Here is an 18,799-nt window from a genome sequence, read left to right on the forward strand (position 1 = left end):
CTGACACCGTCTTTAGGCACCATTTCTCCAGCTATCCCACAGCCACAGGGGACGAGATGACACAGAACAGCTACCCTACCTTTTAAACCAAACCTAAGACAAAGAATGGATAGTGCATCTTCTTTAATTCTCATACCTGTTTGCCCATACTGCTGGGACGCATTTGGCACAGTTTTGATTGGGGAGCTGGGGTTATAATCCTTGACGGCTTGCCTAAGCATTTCAATGTTGCAGTTGAATTCATGCAACAATTCCTGTGCCCAAGAACATCTTGTTTTTGTTGCATCACCATAGTGCATCCAGTGACTGCAGCCATCTCCTGCAATATGAAAATTTTGCATCATTGCCAAGGTTTCACAGCCTGGTGTAAAGGAAAAGACAGACACAAAGGGGGAAAAAAAGGAACGCAAAACCACCTCTCTGCAAGTTATACGTTTTATCCTTGTTCTGTGTATTAATCATAAGGGCTATAGAAAATAGATATGTGAATGTTATACAAAGGCTAAAAGGCTAACACTTCACATTAAAGGAGAACTAAACCCTAAAAATGAATATGGCTAGACAAGCCATATTTTTTATAATGAACTTATTTTGCTTACAATAAAAATTGTAAGCATATAGATTGTAAGCTCTATGGGGCAGGGACCTCCATCCTCTTGTGTCTTTGACTCTTAACTTATTGCAACTGTAACTGTATCTTGTATTTATTTGTATTTATTGTTATACTTTGTATTCATCTATTATCTTATTAACCCCGTTTGTATTAATGTATTCTACTGTACAGCGCTGCGTACATAAGTAGCGCTTTATAAATAAAATTATACAATTATACATACCAGCCTAAAGGTTCAACAGTATTATTCACCTTGATTCTAAGGTGAATATTTCTTCAGCTACATTTTTTTTTACTTCCTTATATGATGTAATGTACAGTACTAAGCAGCAGACTTAACTCCCATGGGCCTCTGGGCTCTGTTTCAGAGGCCTGAGGGTAGCCACTTGACCCACATGGCAAGTGGTAAACACAGGGATCGCCTGTGCCTCTTGATGCTGAAAATCTGATGCAAGGATGAAGGCACAGCTTTTCCTAAGGCACAAGTGCCTATCAGATGTGCCCCTTAGCATTCTAGCAATTGCTCCCTAGGGAAACATAAATGACCCCTTATATTGCTCGAAGAAAAGGACCAAACCATGACTGCTCCATTTTCATCTTGCTGGTTCAGCCTTGCACAATGCTCCACTATTCGTTGTATGCAAAGTACAGCCTTTCTTTTCTACCCCACAAAGCCCTCCTGTAGTGTAATAATCACCTTACAAAACTTGCAGGAGGCATGGCCTACCCATCAAGGATGTGAGATTAAATAATTAGTGGTATGATCAGTCACATAAAGCTAAAAAAACAACAAACAGATGAAGCAGCAATAGAAACACGGAACTTAGTGTGCAAACTGCCAACACAGACAGATACCCTGCACCTATTTTAGCTGTTAAATTAGCAAAGGCTACAAATTGCAATAATTAGATCTCTTTTTTATTATTCCCAGTGGGTCTGTCCAAATTATTGACTGCAGCTGCTGCAGTTTCAGCCGTTAATTCTTCTTGCAGCACAGACTTCAGTGTTTTTTCCATGGAACCACAGACATGTTTTTCTGCTTGTTTTAACCCTTTGAATGTGATCCTGTTTTTTTAATTTTTTTTATTGAAGCCTAATCGGATGGATTATTAAAAAAATTCTTTACCTCCAATGCCAAAAAATCTGGGGTACAAGAGCTTGCACAAACGTAAAGTGCGAGGTGCGCTCAAGTGCCATGCCATGGTATCTTCTCTAACTGTAGTATAGAGCAGGGGTCCCCAACCGCCGGTCCGCGGACCAGTGCTGGGCAACAGGGTGCTTTCTAGGGTGCCGCCTCACTTCCTGGCCGCGGTAAAAATGTGCCGCCCAAAGAAAGGCGCGTATAAAAGCGTTGCGGCGATCAACGCAACACGCACGTAGAAAAGCGTAGATGAACGCGCGAATGAACGCCCACCCCCCGGTCCGTGGAACAATGTTCGTGCTTGACACCGGTCCTTGGTGCCAAAAAGGTTGGAGACCACTGGTATAGAGAATATAATGTGACCTAAAAAAGGTTAGGTGCATAGCTCTGCAGGGGTGCTTATGTAAATGGCCTTGCCTCAGGCACCACTTAACCTGTCATGGCAAAATGTGATGAAAATCCTTAAACTACTTGGAAACTCTGCTCTTTTACTGAAGGTGAGTGTAACCCCACTACCAATCCTGCCCCATACGTATGTATTTATTGCAACATAAACATCATTATATCTACCATCTCTATGGTATGGATAGTAGTCGACTGTCAGCTGGCTGAAAGACAACTGCATGGCGCCTCCAGTTATCCGCCTTGCAAAAGCTGTAAAATCAGTAAAAAGAAAAAGGTTACACTATTGCAATACACAGCATACCTGCTGAGGTTTATTATGCACCTGTATACTAATGTTAATACAAACCATACAGAGAATGATCTGTACGATTATTTGCGTTTTCCTTTATTCTCGCAACCTCTATTAAGGTGTTAACAGGCTCAAATTGTCTAGCCATGCTTATGCAGATAATGTTCTTCTGCCTTGCTGGTCACAGGCTCCTTATCTCACACAGGCCTCCTATTGTGTAATAATCTCTCTGCTAGAAGCCAGAAGGGCCCAGTTCAAGAGTGTGACATAATATCATTGGGGCATTAGAGGGGATTATAGGCAGTTGGGGGATGTTCTTTTTTCCCATAAAAACAATCAGCGCACCAGAGGTCACCCCTTTAGATTAGAGGAAAGGAGCTTCCATTTGAAGCAGCGTAGGTGGTTTTTCACGGTGAGGGCAGTGAGGTTATGGAATGCCCTTCCTAGTGATGTGGTAATGGCAGATTCTGTTAATGCCTTTAAGAGGGGCCTGGATGAGTTCTTGATCAATCAGAATATCCAAGGCTATTGTGATACTAATATCTACAGTTGGTACTAGTGGTTGTGTGTATAGTGTATGTATGTGAGTGTGGATTGGTAGGTGTGGGTTAAGAGTGCTGGGTTTACTTGGATGGGTTGAACTTGATGGACACTGGTCTTTTTTCAACCCTATGTAACTATGTAACTACTATAACTATGTAACTATGTAGACTGCTGTTAAAGGGACAGTAACACCAAAAAATGAAAGTGTATAAAAGTAATTACTATATAATGTAATGCTGCCCTGTACTGGTACAACTGGTGTGTTTTCCTTAGAAAGACTACTATAGTTTATATAATAAAGCTTCTGTGTAGCCACGGGGGCAGCCATTTACAGGAGAAAAGGCACTTAAAGGCAGAAAAGGTTACTTAGCAGATAACAGATAAAACCCCATAATATTCTACAAAGCTTATCTGTTATCTGCTATGTGCCTGTGCCTTTTCTCCTTTTTCCCAGCTTCAATGGCTGCCCCCGTGTTGACATAGCAGCTCATTTATATAAACTATAGTAGTGTTTCTGTTGCAAACTTACCAGTTTTACCAATGCAGGGCAACTGTACATTATATTTTAATTACTTTAAAACACTTTCATTTTTTGGTGTTACTGTTCCTTTAATTTGACTCTAGCAGACCTAGCAATCACATCTTTTAAGGCTCTCTCTACCCTGTACAGAGGAGGAACCTTACTCAATAGCCCTTTAAATTCTGAACAGACTCACAACCAGGGCAATAAAAATGGAACATAAGGTGTATTTCATCCAATTGAATTTGCCTTAGAGAAGCAGAATACAAAAATAAAATAACCAAAAATTAAAGACCAACCGCAAACCTACTTACACTGTATTTCGCTACAAACTAGGGATGGACCGAATCCACTTTTGCTTAGTAAAGTATTCGGCCGATTACCAAACCGAATCCTAATTAACATATGCTAATTGGGATTCAGAAGGGTTAAATGTCGCTGTAAAAACTCACATGATTTTTAGGATTCTGATTGGGTTGGGCCAGGAGCATGGATTCAGCCAAATCAAAATCCTGCTGAAAAAGGCAGAATCTTGGCTGAATCCTGGATTCAGTGTATCACCAACTACAAACAAATAAGAATTCCAAGGTAACTTCCACTTTTACCCATATATCCCTTACAGCCTTGCAGCAGTATTTATCACCTCTTTCTTTGGAGTGAATATCATCACAGATGTGAAGATCCAAGTGAGAGATAACCAGATGATATGAGGTCTCTTTAACATCAAAGTCCCTGAAAAGCTTTAGGATGGCGTGGTTGTGCTCTGGGGTCATGGAAGTTTGGGGAGTTTTTATGTGCTGGGAACTGACGGGTGGCGGGGGGCTCTGTGGAAACAAATGTGTATTATCATTTTAGAGAAATAAAAATACATGGCATTTAAGGTTTTTTTCAGGCAACTATCACCTGACAAGTGCATAGTGCATTCCATTTCTGTGCCCCTTCCACTGGCCTAGCTACCAAGTGACATACTAAACTGCCTGGTTACTCAACCATATATCATGGCAGCACTTAAGTGAAAGTTCCAGTAGGGTTTATATACGGGGGTAATAGATGCTACCACAGACACTGGCACCAGAATACCTGCGTCGTCTCGGATGCCATGCTCTTCCTCTGCTCCGTGGACTTCTCAATGGCTTCACTTAGTGATTTTGCATACTGAAAAATGGCCTTGAGCTGCGAGTCGGTCAGCACCCACAGTAGGTCATCCAGCATTAATATCAGTTTGGATGCCAAAACGTTGCAGTCCTTCAGCTGTCACAATACAAAGAGGCAGGGAAATTAAATGCTATACAGTAATTCACATTATGAACAGAAATACATGAATATGATTCATGACTTTTGACTCCAAAAGCCTTAAGAAATATCTGTTAAGAACACATATATTGAAACTGCAAATCAGTCAATCCTCTGGGCTATCCAGCAACCACTGGGTCTGCCCTGTTTATTAATATGCTCCCACTGCACTACGTGTGACAACAAAGCATCTGCACTAATGCCTAACCACAACCATTTCCCTCTTTGACTCAGTAAAGGTTCTTTCGCTGTGTTCTGATGTTGTGCAACTATAACTACTAGCTACTCCCTTGCTAGAATTCCCAGACATTCAGGGGGTTTTGGGTCTGCTACAGCTGAAGTACATCACCTGCCTGTAAACTGTAACACTGCTACAGATCTAAAGATGTAAAACAGGGGTATCAAGTACTTATTATAGTTTAAGGGGTGGTTCACCTTTAAAGAAGAAGGAAAGTCATTTTGGCATCTACTGCCAATAGATTAGCCACATTAGTGCCACCTAGAACACTATATTTATTCTGCAGAAAGCTTTACCATACCAGAGTAAAGGGCCCTAGAAGCTCCCTCTGTTTGTTTTGAGATAGCAGCTGCTATTTTAGCTTGGCTTGGCCTTCATAGCTTCCTGTTGTAGCTTTAGCCTTTGGTAGCCCAGATCACACATTCCTAAGGGATGGGGGAGTGAGTTTTATGAATTATTATGGGAGGGGGGAGCGGGAGAAAGGAAAGAAGAGAGAGCTGTGCAGACTCTGGCCCCGGGAATTAAGGATTTAGGAGAGGAAGTCTGATGCTGAATCATAACATGGGGTAAAATTTTATTTCTTCTACCTGCATATCTGACGAGTTAACAATCGTTAACCAATCGTTGCATTGTAGGCAACCTTAAAGGAGAAGGAAAAGCTAACAAAGAGTTAATCTCAAGCTGCAGGCATACCTTCAGTTGTCTCAATAGTGCCCTTAAGTCTTCCCATATTTCACCTGTTCAGATGATCAGAAGCCAAACAGGAAGAAAAAACACTGAGCTGTGTAAAGAAAGTTCCCATAATGCCTCACTCCTGCACAGACACCCAGACCAAATGTACATGCTAAGTTTGTAAGACTATGAGTCAGCTTCCTGCTGACTGGCTCCGATCCACATTCCTAAGGGGGCTAAGTGAGTTCTTAGCATTCTTGAGGGAGGGGGGAGCAGGAGAGAGCACAAAGCAGAGAGCTGCGTGTCTCTGGCACATGAATTACAGACACAAGAAATCTTTTCACAGAGAAGTCAGTGCAGCATTTCTGTGAGTGCTTATGGCTGTATTTATGGCCTTTCTGATAAATCTTACTGAGTTTTTACCTTTCCTTCTCTTTTAAGGTTGGCCTCACATTAGAGAACAACCACTCTATATCCCAAGAATATCTATTAATCCCACCTGTATTTATAATGCTCCCAGAGGGGCTTAGCATGGAATATGGCCATGGCATAATGTGTTGTGACTCGTGGCTAAAGCATAACTAGGAATGGGGTGGGCACGGCTAACTCCTAAACTCCAACTGCAAGATCTCAGAGAAAATTAATCTCTGCTTGGCCTATGCCCATAAATGCATTTAATTCACCTTCCAATCCCATAACAGAGGATTACAAGATTGTTTTATGAAAAATCCCTGGCTAATCCAGTCTGGAGGCAATGAACACAGCAAACAGACGTGTTTCAGCAGTCAACAATGTGACAGTCATTTTGCTCACCCTTCTTTTCAGTGTGACTCGAATTTTGGACTGATTAGTGATTAATCGTACAGGGGCGCTCATGATTTCATGGTCACAGTTCTGAATGGCATCTGCTTCAATCCTAATCATCTGCCAATTTATCTCTTTAAATGTCAAAACCTAGAAAATATAAGAATAAACAAAATTAATCATAAAAGTGACAATCGATAGATATTCATTTCTATGAGGAGGATAGGAATTCCAAGGAAATGGAGATAAAGCACAAGGCTCATACCTCGCCGCGCTGGGGATCCTGTATCCGAGTGAATCGCAAGTCTCCATGCTGCCAGTTGGGATTCACACTGTATATTCGTAGCTGGGAGAGCTCGAAGGAAGCGTTGAACGCCTTTGCTCGGATACGGATTATAATTGAATTTACAGAAAGGGAGATTCCTTCTACTACTTTCTCAGCAAAGCCGTACTCGCTGCAAAGGCACCAATATAAATAAGTAGAAAACAGTGTGGAAACCAAGTCTCAACCTCACTGACACTACTGGTTGTAATTTGTAATGGTAAGGCCAGGGCTGTATTTCTATATAGGTACCCATACCTAGGGTGGCAGTTTTAAGGGGTGGCCTTGGGTGCCTATATAGAATTAAAACAAAAAGCTTTAAAAAAAAAAATTTTCATTTTGTTAATGTTTAATTTATAGTTATCCAGCACAATTTTTATATTGGCTTTAACTCCCCTACCTGCTATGAAGGTGTAGTTTGCTCAACTTGTAGTTTGACTGAGCCGCCATTGTCTTCCTACCTGGCTAACCACATATTTCCTTATTACGACCTACAGGCTTCTTGTGTTATTTTACCCATGTAAGGAGTCAGACTGAGAAGTGGTCTAGTGGGGTGTGGGAGTTGTAACACCTTTGGGATGTAGTCAGCCAAAGACTGATAGTTCCTTTAACACCACAAAACTATGTGAGCAGAGGTAAGATTCAAGAAAGGATTAAACTTATTTCAGCAAAAAGAAAGGTTTCTCATAAACTATATAGAAATACTAACATAGGTAATAACAGGGTATTACCTATTATGGTATCTCCAAGAAATGTTTATCCCATATTTGCCCTGTAAGTAACATACCACTGCCACTGAACCATTGAAAAGTTAAAATGAAAAGAACAATCTACTTTAAATAAGGGATGCTTTCCCTTTAAGACTGCTGCCAGAGTTTGGAATGAAACAATATGGAGTGCAACCAGGCACATCAGTCGTCACGCTCTTAAGCTAGCTGTGTAGATGTGCATGAGCCTCTCAGGTGAGCGTATCACACTCAGTAAATATGCCCAGTCATGTTTGGTTACCAGAGTTAAATAAATCCCAGCAAACACCTGCAGTAATATTCTCGCTGGCTGCCTGAGCCCTAACCAACCAGATTCAGCGTATAAAAATCATCTACTTGACTAAGGAGATAAAAACAGCCAAACTTCAGCAAGCCACCACAGCCAGAATAAAAACCCTAGAGGGAAGCATATCAAGTGACCCCCGGGAAATTGCCTCCACCTTTGCCAAGTTCTACCAAAACTTATATGACTCTACAGTCTCTTACACAAATCCACAACTCCTGCAATTTATGGGACCACATTCCCATTCCCTCTCTCTCCCCTTCAGAAAGAGTCTGGCTAAATCTTCCCATAACCACAGCGGAGATACCCTTCAAAATGCATGGGATGCCGGTGCCCTACCCCGACCCTTGACAGAGGCTCTGATTGTTGTAATTCTCAAACCAGACAGGGACCCTATGTTATGTTATCACTAATCAACTCAGACGCTAAAATTTTGCAAGTTTGCAATAACGCTTCATTATTTATTTATTTTTTAATAGTTTAGGAATGATCTGCCTTCCTCTTCTGACTCTCTCCAGCTTTTGAATTGGGGTCGCTGAACCCAGCAGCTAAAAACTTTTTATCTGTGAGGCTAGTTTTATTGTTACTATAAGGCTAAGTTTTATTGTTTATAACCTTTCTTTCTATGAAGACCCTCTTCTATTCATATTCCCAACTCTTGTTCAAACCACTGCCTCGTTGCTAAGTTAAATTGCACTCTAGCAACTAGATAGCTTCTGAAATACCAAAATGGAGAGCAGATAAAGAAAAAGCTATATAACTAAAAGACACACAAAATGAGGATGATTGCAAATTGTCTTGGAATATTAATATCTAAAACATACTAAAAGTTAATTTAAAGAAAGACTTTACTTAAAAACTTGAATTTGCTGTGTTACCCTTTTGTTGTTCCACACAGCATGGTAGGGGCCCTCAGTGACAATTTCATTGTGTAAATATCACCATGTAGCACACAGCATTGACAATAACCTAGACAGAATGCAATGTAAGGCAATATATTATACTTTATAAATATGGCATTGGCATGGCACTGTCTCTTCCTCTAAAGCTGGCCTTGGGTTTGAGCCAGGCATGGGGCTTAAAAACATTCTTTTTAATGAAAAGAGACATAGTATTTTCTGCAATCCTTCCCTGACCCTATGTTCGAGGGCAAAGAAAATCAGTATGACAGCTGTCATGGGGACAATTACGGTCATGCCAGCACTTCCCTGTTATACAATTTAACAAGTATTTAATATCCATAGCATGAAGGGCCAAATGCAGGCTTCTGGCACATTCACTGCCTTAAGGTGGCCATCTACGGACGTATGGGTGGAAGATATCGGGCTAATTCAGCCATTTGGCCCTGGGGCTAAACGATCAGATTAAAACGGAGGGTATAGGCACTGTTGGTTCGGGGACTGCATTAAATGAGCCGATGTGGTTCCTGATCCGATGGATAAATCAAACCTGTCCGATCAAGATCTTGCCAATTTCAGGCCAGATTTCAGTTGAGCAAGTCCATCATTCCTGCCAATACACATAAGGCAGATAAGCTGCCAAATCGGTCTAAAGGTGGCCCGTTTATGGCCAACTTTAGACTCTCAGGACTGGAATTTATATAGATGTATGTTCGTGTGTAAATAAATAAGATACCTTTGTCCTGACGCTGTTACAAGAGGGGAAGGTCCATTGCAGCTCCGTGGCTCCTCACAGGTGCTCATCTCCATTATGACTTTGTCCAGGGACTGCAGGAACACAGATACAGACACAGATTGTTAATTACATTAACAAACAGAATTAAAAACTGGTAATATTACTCAAAAATGAGCACCAGCATTAAGTGACCCCCTGGCATTCTGGGTGCCAGTATCAAAGCCATTAGTGTACTGTATCCCTAAAGGGAAAAATCTTCCAGATTTAAAGATTTCTAAATTGTTCCTGTGGCTGGAAATTCCACATTCAGTGTATTGCTATGCAAAATGTTACCTGTGTACTCAAAAAGTAATACTAACCAGGCTAATAGGATGGGTTTTCAGCTTTGTCCAAGGGATCTGCAATACAGAGTCAGGCACCATTATTAACGCTCAGGCAATAATCACATATCACTATAAACCCAGTTCAGGATATCTGCCTTACCGCCCCAGAACTCTCATGTCCACTAGTGACCAGGGTGGTAATATTCCGACCTCCACTATCTACCCATGATGCTTGAGTAAGTTGGCCCTTTTCTGCATTTTTATCCTCCCTGGTAAAAGATGTCATTACAGGTATGGGACCTCGTATCCAGAATGTTCTGGACTTGGGTATTTCCAGATAAGAGATACTGAAAAATCATTTCAACATTAATTAAAACAAATAGGATTATTTTGCCTGCAAAAAGAATTATTTATACCTTTGTCAGGATCAAGTACAGGTATGGGAGCCGTTATCCAGAATGCTCGGATGTCTACTAAGAAAATTATTTAAACACTATTTAAACCAGATAGTATTGTTTTGGCTCTAATAAGGATTAATTATATCTTAGTTGAGATCAAGTACAAGGTACTGTTCCATTATTACAGAGAAAAAGGAAATCATTTTTAAAAATGTGAATTCCGTAATACCCGATACCTGTACAAGGTCCTGCTTTATTATAACAGAGAAAAAAAAGAAATATTTTTTTGAAAAAGTGAATTATTTGATTCAAATGGAGTCTATGGGTGACAGCTGTCCCATAATTCAGAGCTTTCTGGATAACAGGTTTCTGGATAATGGATCCCAGTTGCCCTATAGCCGCAACTAGGTTTTCATTGTTTTGTTTTGTAATTTTAGTCACAGGGAACAATGCAGTTGCCACTTGCATCAGGTAAAGAGCTGAGGTAGGTGGAAGGAAGACAGCGTTCTAAGGCTGGGTGTGGAGTGAGGAATGCACATTGACCCTCTGCTTTGAGTTATATTGCAGGGCAAATAGCAACCCCCCCCGCCCACACATAAAATAGAAACAGGACCATTTCTCAATTACACAGGAAACCGACCCGAATGGCAGCCTTATTGCAGAAGACTTTGTTGATTGCTAGCCATGTTGGCAAATCCAGCATGTTCTGGAGCACCTCCTCATCCAGTTCCAAGTTGGTCAGCTGGCCTTCTCCTTTCAGAGTACTCAGATTGATCTTGTCAGGAGAGAGGTTCTTGGTGAATCTGAAATATAAAAAGGGGGAAAACAATGTTCTAACTTGGTTTGTCGGGAAAAGAAAAGTGAATCTCAACCGGACATGAAACCAACTTAAGAAACCACAAACTTTTCTCTAGTACTTTCTTATTCAGAAGCCCTGTAGGAGGGTTCTGGGAGTTCTGTTTTCAATCACTATGAATACAGGTTGGGCAACATTGATACAAGGCTAATGTCCCATGGGGAGTTGCTCGCACTAAGGGCAGTGACACACGGGGAGATCAGTTGTCGCGGGCGATTTGTCTAAGTCGGCCAGGTTTCCTCTCAAGGCAACTTCGTCAAATTGCGGCGCCACGTATGCCATCCCACCGGCGATTTATATTCTAGCCGGTGGGATGGCATTGTGGGGAGATTAGTTGCCCGCGCAACAATGTAGATTTGTCACGGTGTGACTAATCTCCCCATGTACCCCTGCCCTAAATCTCTGCTACGAAGAAGAAACTGCATGACTTCAGAAAAACAGGAGCTGGAATAAATAGAAAAAAGCACTGGCACTCAGAGTGGGTACTAGCAGGGAAAGCCCTTGCAAATTTTTTGCAACGTTCTGGGGTAAAAACCACTTTGTCCCAAAATGTTGCACTTGCGCAATAAAATTTGAAAGGGCTTGTCCTACTAATATCTGCTCTGAGTGTGTCAGTGCTATTTTCTGTTTATTGCTGCTTGGGAGGGTGCAGATCCTTGCAGCATTGTGCACCAAGGGTGTGCGAGTGAGGTCCCTGTTCTTAAGAACAAGAGCTGGCACATTCACATTAGTGGGGGAAATAGGGATTTTCCAAGTGACATTGCACTTCATGTTTTCTTTTCCTTCCTCCCTGCAGTCTACCATTGCAACTGCCATCTGGTTGTGAAAGCAGATTAAAGCAAAAGGAAAGGCTAATAAAGAATTAATCTCAAGATGCAGGCATACCTTCAGTTCTCTCAATAGTGCCCTTAAATCTCCCCATATTTCTCCCATTTAGATGATCAGAAGCCTCATAGGAAAAAAAAACACTGAGCTCTGTAAAGAAAGTTCCCATAATGCCTCGCTTCAGCACCAAGACCGGTGTATATTTTGTAAGTCTATGAGGAAGTTTCCTGCTGATTGGCTCAGTTCACACATTCTTAAGGGACGAAGGGAGTTCTTAGCATTTTTGAGGGAAGGCGGAGCAGGAGAGGAGAGAGAGGAGAAATGCGTGTCTCTGGCACAGGAAAACAAAGACAACAAATCCTGTTTCTTTTGATAAAACTCAGTGCAGAGTTTCTGCGAGTGCTTATGGCTGTATTTACATAGACCTTTCTGATAAAGCTTATTTAGTTTTTACCTTTCCATCTCCTTTAATCCTGTAATTTTTATTAATCTATTTTTATTTGCGATTACTTTTCCGTATAGTTATGAACTCTCCTATTCATCGTACATTTGGATACAAACCACTGCCTGGTTACTAGGGAAAGATGGACCACAGCAACCAAATGAAATAGACAATAGTTTAAAGCAATGTTTGGACTTAGGGTGCTGGGTCTTGCAACTGACTTCAATTTGTGTGTCCCTGCCATAATGATCACTCTAAGCAATGTGACATTGATCTACTACATGTGTTTTTATGGTCATCAGCTATATTGTCCTGGGCTAAGGCTGGTGCCCATCACTACTATTTTATGCTCTGACAGGGATTACTGGGACTTTCCTCCTCCTTTGATGCACATGCTGCGTATAAAAGTAAATAAAATAAAGATATATACATACAAACATTTGGGCAAGTTTAGGGGTAGCATTCATTATTTTGAAACATAATACAGTGCAGTTTAAGTGCATCTTCCCATGTGTATCTTTCCTGCAACTGTAATTACTGGGAGCAATTAAAAAGCCGTCCAACACAATATCCAATCGGAAAAGAGGAGGGGGGAACAGAGATGAGGGGGCAGATTTCCTTTCACGAAATTAATAAATAAGGGAATGGACCCTTTCACTACCAGAGAATTATTTGCTAGGCTGTACAGATTTGCAGGTCGCTGTTCTTGCAGCTTACTGCCAGAATTGGCATTAGACACTCAGAATTCATGGCATGGTTTAAGAGGATACCTACCCCGGGAGCCCTTAAGAAATATAGTGGCATAACTTGAGGGGAACAAACCACGCAGCCACAGAGCATTGCAGTAAATCCCTCTTGAGCCATGGTCCCTGTTCTGCCCCCCCCCCCCTCAACTTGCAATCAATTCCTGCCTTCCATGACTTCCATTTCAGCTGCCGTAATCCCACTTTACAGCCCCTCTCTCCCTGCCTTTTAAATCTAGTGCTTGAAGAGATGTAGCAAGTGCTTCTTGAGTGTGCAGTCACGCCCCAGGGTAAAACGTGCTCTGCACTCGCGGCCCAGGGTAAAGATGTGCTCTGCTCCTCACTTTCAAATCCGACACAACAAGCAGAGTAAAGCGCCAGAGGCCGCAGCTAGCCCTGTCCTTACTGCCTGCCTTAGGGCAGGCAAATGCCCCCTTATATTTGCACTTCTCATACCTAATAACAGTGCAATATCATCTACCAAAAACTGTCCAGTGTCCCCTATGTGAGATAACAGCAAAATGGCTGACTTAAGAGGTATTCAGGATTATAAAAATAAAATCAATTTTCATTAGTAATTAAAGGGGACATAATCCATCAGTATTGAATGGTTCCCCCTTCAGCCCAGTGTAACCAACATAACCCCAAGGTACCTCAGCCTTAGTGTCCTAATAAAACTGACAAGCTCCTTTGGATTTTAGAGGATGCTCCAGTAACAATCCTGCCTGCACCCAACTTCCAGTTCTTTGGCCTTTAGATAAGGCTGGGGCATCAGACATATTTACAGCAGACATACATATGAATTCATTTAATGTTTAAATGATTTTTAGTTGACTTTAGGCATGGAGATCCAAATTACAGAAGCCCTTATACAGAAAACCTTAGTCCCAAGCATTCTGGATAACAGATAGATAGAAAGGCAGATAAGTGCATCTTATTTCTCATCTTTCTATTCAAGCCGTCTCCTATTCTCCTTCCCCAGTCTTCAACCCACTGCCTGGTTGCTAGGGTATTTTAGACTATATCAACCGGAGATCACTGTCTACATCCTATAAAATGGAGATTAAAAGATAATCTTGCCCTTTACGTGGTAGCTCCTTTTGTTTTTTTTTCTCCTCATGTTCTAACTATACCCGCATATATTTCTATGTTCTAGGTAAGCCATTGTATCCCAATCTGGAATCCAAGGCAAATAACATTAACTCAGGGTCAGGGTAAGGAACAGTCCATCCACAGAGCTCTGTGAATTAACTTTATACCATCTCCTCAGATTTTTCTAGGTAAAGGGAAGTGTCTATTTACAGATAAGCAAACTGCACAACACTTCATGGCTTTGATTCCGACCCAGGCATCTGTATGTATGGTCTCCCTGTGTCCGCCTTGGTTTCCTCCTGTATATGCACTGCTGGTTTTGAATATTACAGCAATTTTGCAGAACCAGGTCTACTCCAACCAAGACTCCTAGTTCCACAATTCTTTGCATCAGCTAACTTTTTCTATTCATTAGTTTCAAGAGTCAGAACCAGCAGTGCAGAGAATAGAAAGGGATAGATACTTGCCTTCAAGCAATTAACATTTACACATAACTCTAAAAACCACTGAAAATGTGTAATTAAAGTATATTGGAAAGTTGCTTAGATTTACATTTTGTTTTATTATACACAAAGGGTTTACATGCTCTTTAAACATTTCCATTGGCAGAGGTTCCCTGCACTACAGTCAATTAAATGCTCTGCTGCCAGAGACAGAAGCAGCTTGTGCCAAGTTATTCATTCATATATATCAATGGAAAGAACCTAGCACAACACTTTCTGCAGGGTGCACAATGTGTAAATTGAAATATAGATTAAAGAGTTAAAGACACATGGAATCTTGGCACACCTGCAAATTCATAAAATATAACCTTTATTTCTTCTGAGTTTAAAAATATATTGCTAAAAACTGACAGAAAAGAAATGAAAAAAGAAATGTTAAAAAAATCGAACACTACACCCTAAAACCTATATAATGAAATAAACTGACTGACTCGAGAATCACATGGAATGTTTCTTTGCTGTAAATGATATTATCTCTTCAATTTGTGTCTCATAAAAATAACGTACCGGTATGTAGCGATTGTTGAAGTAAGCCAGCTAGTTATACACAATGTAGCTTGTATAGCTTATCAAAGTGTGGCACCAATTGTGCAACCTCGCAAGGGGAAGAGGATTGTGACTATCATCTATGTAAGTAAGTATGTTTAATTTAGTTTTTTAGCATCTTCAGGTAAGTGGTGATTGAGTGTAATTTGTATTCGTTCACATTTGATTACTGTGCAAAATATAATACCTACTAATAAACAATTTCCAGGTCTTTATTTCTGTGTAACAATCATGCGGCTTATTATCCTGAACTCAACAAGTAGTTTTATTTGTTGTTTGTTCGCGTATTTCAACATAAATTGATTTAAAATGCAAAAATCATATTCAGTCAGAGAGATCCTTGTGCCTACTACCAAATAATCATTACCTCGGCACAAGGAATTCTAGGTACAGGGTGTGAAACGTCGACGCGCGTTTCGCTGAAAAGCTTTATCAAGGCAAATCTTTTCCGCTTTCGTAAGGGTTCTTTTTAAACCCTCTTTAGCCTATCAACTTGTCATTACTAAGGCTGATGCCACACGTGGTGTTTTTCCGCTGCGTATTTTCTAATTCTCTCGGCGGCTGAAAAACGCTGATATCATCATCCATAGAAATAGCTTGAAAAGACTCAAAGCAAACCACACAATGCGGAAATACGCTAGAAAACGCCTTAGCACGGATTTTTCATGCGTAGACCGAAATACGCCAGTATTTGCAAAGCAAGCTATTCCTATGTATACGCAAAGGCAGCTGGCAGACCTAGCGGAAATACGCAGCGTTTTTTGCCATTTCGCACTATTAGCACCATGGAAACGGGATTTGCTTACGTCACCAGTACTAGGCTGAAAAACGCCATGTGTGGCTTGTGCGGCGTTTTTAGGCCGAGAAAAAATGCAGCGGAAAAAGCCACGTGTGGCATCAGCCTAAATCTGCCCATTTGACATAAAAAATGTAGTTTGTTATTTTATAATCCATCGATTATTGTCCTTAATATAAATTAAAGAGTATGTAATAACCATGTTCAGAATTTTGACTCATTCTTTAAAACAGAGAAAAAGATTAAACTACCGTAGGTCTAAATTCGATAATACTGATTACATTACTTTAATCCGAGATTGAGTGTACATGAATTGTTAAAAGAATTAAGAATCACAATGCAAAAATGTGGCCATAGAAAACAATAAAGTGAAAATCATTAATGAATTCATTAATAAGTGCGCCATAAAATCTTGAGACCAAAATGAACAGTCATGCAGACTGCATAAAATACATAAAATTGTGCATTTCTCATATACTATGAGAAAAAAAAATGTGAGGGAAAATGTTGTGATGGAAATATAATTATTTATAGGAAATTGATTTGGTGAGAGTGCCCTATAACTCAGGCTCAATATAAGTGTGAATTATATCAATATCAACAAAATGTGTACTTACTAAGCTCAATGTATATAAAATATATTTTTCTTAGTGTATGTCCCCAATTTTATCTTAAAAATGTACTGAAATCAATATTTTCATTAAGACCTGACGGTAAGAGAGAGTTAACCAGAAAGATCCATCAGCTTTCTCTCTTAAGTAAATATTCTGTGATGTTGCCTCCTCTTATTCCCAAAGATGCATGCTCAATACTCCAAAATTTCAGTTGGTCAGAGCAGGCATTGTGATAATTAAGAAAATGATTCGATACAGTACTTAAAATGTTGTTGTACTTAAATCTATTATTTATACGACTAGTATGCTTTTGTATCAGTTTGTTAAGGGGTTGAGTCATCATACCTACATATTTTTTATTGCAGGGACATTCCAAATAATAAATTACGTTTGTCGTTTTGCAGTTTATGTAATCATTGATGTAGTATAAATTACCAAACAATCTCTGAATTTCGTTTGGATTTTAACCATATTACATGAAACACAATTTCCACATTTAAAGGTTCTTTTTACTGGGGGTTGTCTCTTTTTGTTTGTATAGTGACTCCTCGTTAGTTGATCTTTTAGATTTTGGCATCTTTTATAGCAGAATGACACTTTATCTGGTAATATCTGTTGCAAATCTGGATCCTGTCAAACTATAGGCCAGAACTCTTGAATGGTTCTTTGAATCTCTTGAGAATGAGGGCCAAAAGTAGTGATAAATCTTATCTGTTGGTCCTCCATAGATTTATTGTGATTTCTACGCAACAGGTGATCTCGATTTGTTCTGAATGCTCTATAATACGCTTGTTTCAGTATTTTATTAGGATAACCTCTAGGTTTTAATCTATCCTGAAGTTGTTTAGCTCGTACCTTGAAATTCTCAAATGTTGTGCAATTGCGTCTTATCCGTAGAAATTCACCAATAGGTAATGATCTTTTAACTGTGTTCTTGTGAAAGCTTTTGTAATGCAATACTGTGTTTGTAGCGGTTTCTTTTCAATACAAATCTGTAATTAAGTTAGAATGCTCGTCTATATCTACCATCAGATCTAAAAAGGGGACTGCCCTTTGTGATACCGTTTTTAAAGTTTAATATTTAGATTGTTCTTATTTAGACTGTCACAAAAATCTTCCAACAAGTTTAATGGACCTTCCCACAGAAAGAGAATATCATCGATATAGCGGATCCACAAGGGAATATAATTCACATAGAAGCTTAAATCATCACAGAAAACATGGTCCTAATAAAAGATGTTATTAAAGACAAAGTAGTTGTGATGTAAAATAAAGCTTAATAACTTTAGCAGAAAATGTCCCAAATCTTGATCTATAGTGTGGTCTATTTCCAAAAAATATTGTACTGCTCCTATGCCATCTTCGTGTCTAATTGATGTACAGTGGCTTGCAAAAGTATTCGGCCCCCTTGAACTTTTCCACATTTTGTCACATTACAGCCACAAACATGAATCAATTTTATTGGAATTCCACGTGAAAGACCAATACAAAGTGGTGTACATGTGAGAAGTGGAACGAAAATCATACATGATTCCAAACATTTTTTACAAATAAATAACTGCAAAGTGGGGTGTGTATAATTATTCAGCCCCCTGAGTCAATACTTTGTGGAACCACCTTTTGCTGCAATTACAGCTGCCAGTCTTTTAGGGTATGTCTCTACCAGCTTTGCACATCTAGAGACTGAAATCCTTGCCCATTCTTCTTTGCTAAACAGCTCCAGCTCAGTCAGATTAGATGGACAGCATTTGTGAACAGCAGTTTTCAGATCTTGCCACAGATTCTCGATTGGATTTAGATCCGGACTTTGACTGGGCCATTCTAACACATGGATATGTTTTGTTTTAAACCATTCCATTGTTACATAGTTAGTTACATAGTTACATAGGGTTGAAAAAAGGCCAGTGTCCATCAAGTTCAACCCATCCAAGTAAACCCAGCACCCACAACCCACACCTACCAATCTATACACTCGCATACATAAACTATAAATACAACCACTAGTACTAACTGTAGATATTAGTATCACAATAGCCTTGGATATTCTGATTGATCAAGAACTCATCCAGGCCCCTCTTAAAGGCATTAACAGAATCTGCCATTACCACATCACTAGGAAGGGCATTCCACAACCTC

General features: G+C 40.0%; 1 protein-coding gene across 4 annotated transcripts in view; it reads right to left on the minus strand.

The window, feature by feature from the left end:
- Positions 1-18,799, minus strand: part of uhrf1bp1l (UHRF1 binding protein 1-like) — a 131,885-nt gene that overhangs the window by 88,766 nt on the left and 24,320 nt on the right. For 3 of the 4 annotated variants that reach the window (NM_001130247.1, XM_018091953.2, XM_018091957.2), the window contains 9 exon segments: positions 137-319; positions 2,325-2,408; positions 4,155-4,335; positions 4,592-4,762; positions 6,528-6,668; positions 6,784-6,973; positions 9,526-9,617; positions 9,885-9,923; positions 10,887-11,049. In NM_001130247.1, the coding sequence (NP_001123719.1) occupies positions 137-319; positions 2,325-2,408; positions 4,155-4,335; positions 4,592-4,762; positions 6,528-6,668; positions 6,784-6,973; positions 9,526-9,617; positions 9,885-9,923; positions 10,887-11,049 (1,244 nt within the window). 4 annotated transcript variants of the gene reach the window in all.

The sequence above is a fragment of the Xenopus tropicalis genome, chromosome 3 (genome assembly GCF_000004195.4).
Source record: "Xenopus tropicalis strain Nigerian chromosome 3, UCB_Xtro_10.0, whole genome shotgun sequence".
NCBI classification, from domain to species: Eukaryota; Metazoa; Chordata; class Amphibia; order Anura; family Pipidae; genus Xenopus; species Xenopus tropicalis.